The sequence below is a fragment of the Sinocyclocheilus grahami genome, unplaced genomic scaffold (assembly GCF_001515645.1).
Source record: "Sinocyclocheilus grahami isolate Dianchi unplaced genomic scaffold, SAMN03320097.WGS_v1.1 scaffold85.1, whole genome shotgun sequence".
In the NCBI taxonomy this organism is placed as follows: Eukaryota; Metazoa; Chordata; class Actinopteri; order Cypriniformes; family Cyprinidae; genus Sinocyclocheilus; species Sinocyclocheilus grahami.
Window position 1 is genome coordinate 2,562,514 of NW_015505264.1, and position 7,401 is coordinate 2,569,914.

Sequence of the window (7,401 nt, forward strand, 5' to 3'; positions counted from 1 at the left end):
TAAGGTGAATAGCGTCATTACAAACTTTGTCCTTAAGCAAAAAATTTATTATAAAATCAGACAAAAACACTAAAGTACAAGACTGTGTACTTAACTCCTTAAATGAGGACAGAACTATATAGCATTAATTGCGAATTACAATCAAATTAACGAGGGATAACTATAAAAGATCATTTAGAAGTTAATTTTAACTGGTGGAGATTTCTTGCCCGTGCAAAACCAGGAATTATGCTGCTAAAAACAATTATTTCAAAAACTAATTCAAAATAATATGTCTTGATGGCTTAAATAAAAGCATACATTAGAATAAACAATCTCATAGCTCACATTTGGTTAGTTTTCTTTAATTTCCCTAAGGAGAAAATGGATGAATTTTATAAATAGCAAGAGTCTGCACAATAAATCAGTTGCATAATTGATTCAATGACTCATTCATAAAGACAGTCGGTTCTTTTTATTCCAGAAAGAATCAGTGAATTTGAACAAATCAGTTGAATGAATGACTCATGCAAACACAGAGAAGTCCTAGTGCTACTGGACTACATCATCACTTCTGGAACACTGCTAGACCAATCAAATTCAAGGACCGGAACTACTTGCTCATACTTATGGGTTTGTTTGAATCCTTAACCATAACCGAAAACAGTGGGGGGGAAATCCCACAGAACAACACTGAATGAGGGAACTGTGGGTTTTTTGCTCAAGGGTATGATGGTGATCAGGGTTCACAGCAATTCTCCATGAATCACCCATTCCTAAACCAGATCTTTAAACACCACCACCCTTCCCTGTGCTAAAAGCCTTGCCTAAATGTTTTACAAATGTACCATGAGTTTCTCATTAGAAGATCTCAGCTACCCTCAGGGTAAAACACCGATCGGTCTGCACATGCAAACAAAGCCAAAACCTAGATATTTTAGGCAATATAGAAATCCTGGCCAGGACGCGTCCTGGGAAAATGGCACGTATAGCACCCTAGCCTGTCGTTATCACAAGAACTGGATACTGAGCCAAAGAATGGAATGGGACTCTAGAAAATACCCACAAGCACCACATTCTTTTAACGTTTGAGTTTGGGGCCAAAGGGCTGTAGGATTGGGAGGGGTCAGGGTACGCCTGTGTGTTTTACTGGGGGTGTGAGATGCTGACAAATCAGTGCTCACCCTGTGGCCAGGTTACCACCACAGAAATGTGCCTTTTCTTTACAGGACATCATTTAAAGCATCACTTACAATAAAACTTTAGTACATACAATATTAGTCTGCAAAACCCTGTGTTTGACATAATAAAAGAGATGTTTTGCACTGCTGTTTAAAACTTTCACATTACAGAACATTTTCCACTTTTCAACTCATAATAAATACTACAGCGGTAACTAAAAGGGGAGAAATCAAGCTTGATGCAAAGGTTGGAGTCTCTGAAGTCTACAAGTCTGCTTTCTGTATCTCAAGATTCGCTCTGGAATGTCACATGACGTCATGTATTTGGGATCGGGTTTCCTCTGGCTAAAAGATCCGGTCCAAGAAATGATCCGCGACACCAGCTGAATGTGTTTGCCTAAATCATATTTTGTTACAGTCTGTATTCTTTCTATCACAACTGTTCACATTTTAACACTATCGTCCTTAAAGGAAACAGTAAACAACATTTAAATGCTCTAATCGAAAGTCCAACTCGTTGAGATTCGATTCAACAAAACGATTCAGTGATTCTTTCGGTCGTGACATAATTTTGTCATCACGTGACGCTTCTGCTTCCCTGTGCGATGAAAAAAACGGTGATATAATTAACCTGTAAACGATTCCAATAGGTTTTACTTGTAATACACATCTTCTCTGTCTCTGTGTGTGTGTGTGTGTGTGTGTGTGTGTGTTTGTATATCAAACATGTCTCTTATTAAAGTAGCCTAACTTTCGTCCCACCAGTGAAATCCTCAGTATGCTTCAAACACGGTAGCTGTCAGCTCTATATTTTAACATGCGAAATAGATGTTTCCCGGGTCCAATGAGTTAGTAAGTTTTTATAAAGAACTGCAAAAACCGATTCAGTCCTATTAAAGAACGAATCGTTTAGACCCTTTTTGTGAATCGGTTCAAGGTTCAATTGAATCATTTAAACGATTCAAATCAATAAGAACGCTATTCTACAATGCAAGTTCACATATTAGAACGCTTATCTGAAGTCAAGTGCATGTTATTATAATGGCAATGCAGAGGAATCTGGATTTTATCTATAGAATATACAACATACGTCATGCTCATGTCAATGATGTAACAATTCAGCCATTACGAAAGAATATGATTCGTGTGACGCTCAAGTAAACAATAACTTCTTGCTGGGAATTGACGTGTCATTTTCCAAATGTCTTTGGCATTTGGAAATGTTATATAGGTAAAGGCATATGAATGTAACATGTTGAAATGATACAAACAGGCCCCTGTGTTGATAAAAAAAAACAAGTTTCATAATGAATAATAGAAAAAATGCAGTGGCCAGAATCACAATAGCGAATATGAGATTTATGTTATAAAAGCCTCTGTTAATTCTCACCTGAGCATTACAAGTGTCATTGAATTTGATAAAGCAGCGTTAATGATGATTACGAATGACTTTTTCCCTGCATAAAATTCAAGCACACAGGATGCACATAACCTAACAACTGAAGTATTCACTAGTTAACATACAGCTGTCAAAGTAGACAGAAATAAAAGTAAAGTAAATCAGCTCACGCAAAAGAGTTTAACGCACTACGTTTCGTTTAGGTTTCGTTTCGTTTCGTTTTCCATTCAGTTCAAGACTTCCCTTTCCCATCATAGAGTCACCGGCTCGCGCTTTTCTGCAACTTGAAACTTTGCAGTGTCTCAGAGCGCTTCGGAAAATGACATTAGCCTACAGCGTTAATATTTTGAACACAACTCGTCTACTTACCTCGGATTCAGTCAAGCTTGCTTATTAACACGTTAGTCCCTAAATGCTCATAACAGAAAGCATGTCATTCCGTTGCTGCGAAGTCCTCGGTGGACCAGACCAGACCAGACCAGTGAGGAATTCCGCAATGTCAAATATGTGGAAGTGCACATGGGGCGGGGGGGTGTAGAAGTTTACCGTATAACACCGAATACTCCCCCGTACCATTCCATCAGTCACCGGAATCAGAACTGACAATGGAGACAAAAGAGCATGTTAGAACAGATTGTTCAGTTAGGATAGACGAGGCCAAAGTGAAAACAAACCAGTTTAATAAATGTTTTAAGAATTGGTTGGTGTTGTGGAATAAAGGCATAAAGGCATAAATAAATATTTGTATTTATTTCTATGCGAACTGTAACTTCAACAACAACAATAATAATAATAAATGTTATTATTTAAATATACAAACATACAATTGATGTAAAACTCATCATTGGTTTAAAACTCACATGCTTTGTCCACAAACTTATTAAGTTCCTGTTTGTACGTTCCACATCCTCAAACATGATACACAGGATTTTGTTTAGGACTATGTCATTAAAAATCCCCAATGGTTGAATCTATCTATAATTTCACTCTCATATTCCATGGCTACACACACGGTGACATTACCGTACAGTGTTAAATCTAATATTTATTGTACTGTTATAGCTCGAAATGCATGCTATTCCAAACTCATAATTCCTGATTTGTGGGCCAAATTAAACTTGTTATAACTCGTTATAATAATGTGATTGACATTAACAGTACATACGAGTGAAAAATCTACATTGTTGGCTTTAGTTGAAATGCTAGCCTATTTAATTGGGTTTTTTAAGCTTCATATATTTCTATGGAAGTATGGTAATCAGTGTGAAAAGAATAGGTGACCATATTGTAAAAGAGAAAGTACATCGCCACTTAGTGGTCATTAGAACTACTACAGTAATCAGATCAGATCTCATATTTCAGAGATTTGTTCACAGACTGGGATTAAACCATGCTTTATCAGGACATTAACCATGAAGCATACATTATCACACCAGGACCATTTTAAACGAGCAGAATTATCAAGATGAGTAATGTTAGTTTTAGGCTACATAACTCTATAACAAGAATTGTAGTAGTAGTAGTAGTAGTAGTAATAGCAGTTGTAGTCAAATCAGTAAAATAGTATAACATGTGTAGTGCTTTCACTGTTGGGCTGACAGATGTTTTTTTTTATTGCAAACAATTCAGAGATGACATTAATGAAATACAACTTTGCATACATTACACATAATGTTTCAACGATACATCCAATGTCATCTGAACATATGGAAGAGAAGAGAAGAAGAAAAAAAGTTGACAATGACTGTTAAAAGAGAAAGATGCATTTAAATAGCTTTTTTATGAACATAAAGAAAGGCAGGAACGGAACAAAGAAGAGGATTAAAAAAAAAAACACCAAAACAAGTATTAATCACGGTACATGAAATATCTCATCATATCTCTTCAAAAAAGAAATACATTTTTTGCTATCAATTACTCTTAGTGATTTAATTAAATGTTCTACTTCACATAAGAAATCTATCAAAGTAGGTGTTTTCCTAAGAAACCTTTGTTTATTAAAATAGAATTTTGCCACAAGGATAAGCAAGTTAACAGTAGACTCTAAAGATTTGTTTTGGTTTTCAAAAAAGCAAACAACATCCTTAATGTGTAAATTACAGTTCATAATAACTTTAGAAAAACAATGGGAGCTCAAATCTTTCCAGAAAAGTGATGAAACATTACAAGAGAAAAATAAATGACAAATATCTTCACTTTCTTTTTTACAGAAGGTGCATATATCAGCTACATCACAAAATGGTCTGACAGATGTCTGATATACAGTACATTCCAATGTGGCGTATGTAAACAACTGTTACATGACAGAACGTAAGGAGCTTTTCAAAATAAAAGTCACCATCTACTAGCAGAATACAGTGTAGGGAAAAAAATGTAATCAACGTCAGATGTCGTTTATTTAAACACTTGCGTGCTTTTCTATATATTCAAAAAGCAAGAGTAGTAAATAAACGCGAACCATCAACAAATAATAGCATATATCAACTTCACAAAATTACAAACGATGGCTTTAGAGTTCTCATACCTGAGGACTTTTAATGTAAAATGTGCAGTGATTTCAAAACCACTGCTCTCTGGGGTCAGATGAGGTATTACAACATCATGCAGTCAGTCACTATGTCAGCTCTGAGACCGGTATAGTTTCATGAGTTTCTTGTGTTCTTTTGACTGGAACTATAATTATGATGCGGTCCATTTGGATCGTGGCGGTTTTACTGTCAGTAGCAGCTGCTTATTATATTTATCTGCCTCTGCCCAGCACTATATCAGAGCCATGGAAACTCATGTTTATGGATTCCATATTGCGTGGTGTAATGCATGTGGTAAGCTTCGCATTTGTTTCCGTTATATAATGTATAGGCTACATTATACAAGTATGCATAATTGTCATTTAAATGTTGATTCAATATTTAAACATAAATAAAAATGGGTGACATATGCCTGATCAAAGTTTAAACCCTTATACGTGTTGTTTTCTAGGAATGAACAAAAATGAAGGTCATAACTTAATTAAGAAAACAAAATAAATAAAAACACTAACATTCTATATATGTTTTTTTTCTAACAATAACTTTTGTAAAGGAAAACGAAAGAAAATAAAAAATAAAAAGCTACAATGAAGAATGGTCTCATTTGTCTCAAAAATATTGATTATTTGTCAAATTTGCTTATTTGTCTTTTCACCATATTTTTACTAACAATATATAAAGTATATATTTTCTAACAACAAAAAGCTACAATTAAGAAGTTGTCTAATTTGTCTAAAAAAATCTAATAAAAAATATTTGATCATTTGTTATTTCACTATTTTATTTTTACTTAGTTACTGAGTTACAAATTTACTGAGTATCATTTCAAAAGAGTTATTACGTTTTTGACATTTCTATAAATGTTGTATTATTTTAATTGTTGACCTCTAAATGCTCAAATCACCAAACATTTTATGTGTTTCAATTTACCATATATGATTGGTTAATCTTGTTAAATAGAAAATCTAATAGCTCTCAATAATACAAATTAAAGATATGGAATTTGAGCCTGTAATGTTTAAAAAAAAAAACATTCCTTATGTCCCTTCAGAATAAAAGACATTTTCTTAAAGAGATTTGCTGACCTTTAGAGAGTGTTTAACAATCCCGCTCTCTGATCCCTCTAACTTGTAGTCTTTTTTTTCCATAGAGCTTTTTAGCTCACGATCTTGGACTGAGTCGACCTTTTGATATTGCAAAATATGCTGCATCATGGGATGAAATAAAGGGTCCACAGTCCAGCCCAGCAATCCGGGTCACAGAAACGTCATTTGGAGGAGTGCAGGCACAAGTGTTTGAGTCCACAGCAGCAGACCAAGAGCCACTTTTGAAAAGAGGTGTGGTCTATTTCCATGGAGGTGGATGGACACTCGGCAGTGGAAGTAAGTGAAAATGCATGTGATTTCATATAAATAAACTTTTTTTCTGTTTTGGATATTGTACACACAAGGAGTGAGGAAAAAAATATTTTATGTTTTAACTTTTGTTCCTTTTTTCTTTAAAGAGATGCAAACGTATTACCTTCAGTGCTGGTCTATGGCTGAAGAGTTGGATGCAGTTGTAATATCAATTGAGTAAGCAATTCTCTACTGTATAATTTTATTGCTACATCCATTTAGAGCTTTAATTACATTAACTACCAGCTGTCACTTAACATATAATTTGTATGTTCAGGTACAGGCTGGCCCCGGAGGCACGTTTCCCAGATCAGTATAACGAAGCCGTTCAGGCCTCCAAACACATCCTGACAGCCGAGGTGTTGAGTCGGTACTCCATAGACCCGAAACGAGTGGCTGTGTCAGGTGACAGCGCAGGAGCCAATCTGGCCGCTGCTGTGGTGCAACAGGTGTGAGAAATAACTGCAAATCAATTTCACTATATTTGCTGAATGATGTCAAATTATGTGTCCTACTTATTTTGAGGTGCTGATTCCAAAAATAGTGCCCGTTTTGGTCTAGCACGTCACACTTTCTTACACAATATGATTTACTTCATAGCATTTTTTGTTTCAACAGCCATTTGGAAGGTGAAGATTCCAAAATCACCAGAAAAACTGTCACAAAGACATGATTCCTAGCTATTTGTTCAATTCTCAGCTGATTTAATTCTGATTAAATTCTGATCTTAATTCGGATTCCAAGGTAAGAATTATGGCCAGTGACAGAAGAAAATGCAACGATGACTGTGTAGAAAATTTACTACATCCAAACAGCGACAGAAAATTACAGATTTTGTGGGGGGAAAAGTATATATAAAAGTGTGTGTATATATATATATATTGTGTGTGTGTGTGTGTGTGTGTGTGTGTGTGTGT

General features: G+C 35.2%; 2 protein-coding genes across 3 annotated transcripts in view; one reads left to right on the plus strand and one right to left on the minus strand.

Moving 5' to 3' along the window:
* The window catches only part of fndc3bb (fibronectin type III domain containing 3Bb), a 71,191-nt gene extending 68,152 nt beyond the window's left edge, over positions 1-3,039 (minus strand). Inside the window, exon 1 of the mRNA XM_016274271.1 lies at positions 2,929-3,039. The gene's annotated coding sequence lies outside the window, so the exon portion shown is untranslated. The remainder of the gene's footprint in view (positions 1-2,928) is intronic.
* A 2,100-nt stretch (positions 3,040-5,139) lies between these two features.
* The window catches only part of LOC107586755 (neutral cholesterol ester hydrolase 1), a 6,555-nt gene continuing 4,293 nt past the window's right edge, over positions 5,140-7,401 (plus strand). Inside the window, exons 1-5 of one of the 2 annotated variants that reach the window (XM_016274273.1) lie at positions 5,175-5,193; positions 5,318-5,381; positions 6,238-6,469; positions 6,592-6,661; positions 6,762-6,933. In XM_016274273.1, coding sequence (XP_016129759.1) covers positions 5,343-5,381; positions 6,238-6,469; positions 6,592-6,661; positions 6,762-6,933 — 513 coding nt within the window. In that variant the 5' untranslated portion in view covers positions 5,175-5,193; positions 5,318-5,342. Of the gene's footprint in view, positions 5,382-6,237; positions 6,470-6,591; positions 6,662-6,761; positions 6,934-7,401 lie in introns of both variants that reach the window. The other variant, XM_016274272.1, reaches the window with a different exon arrangement.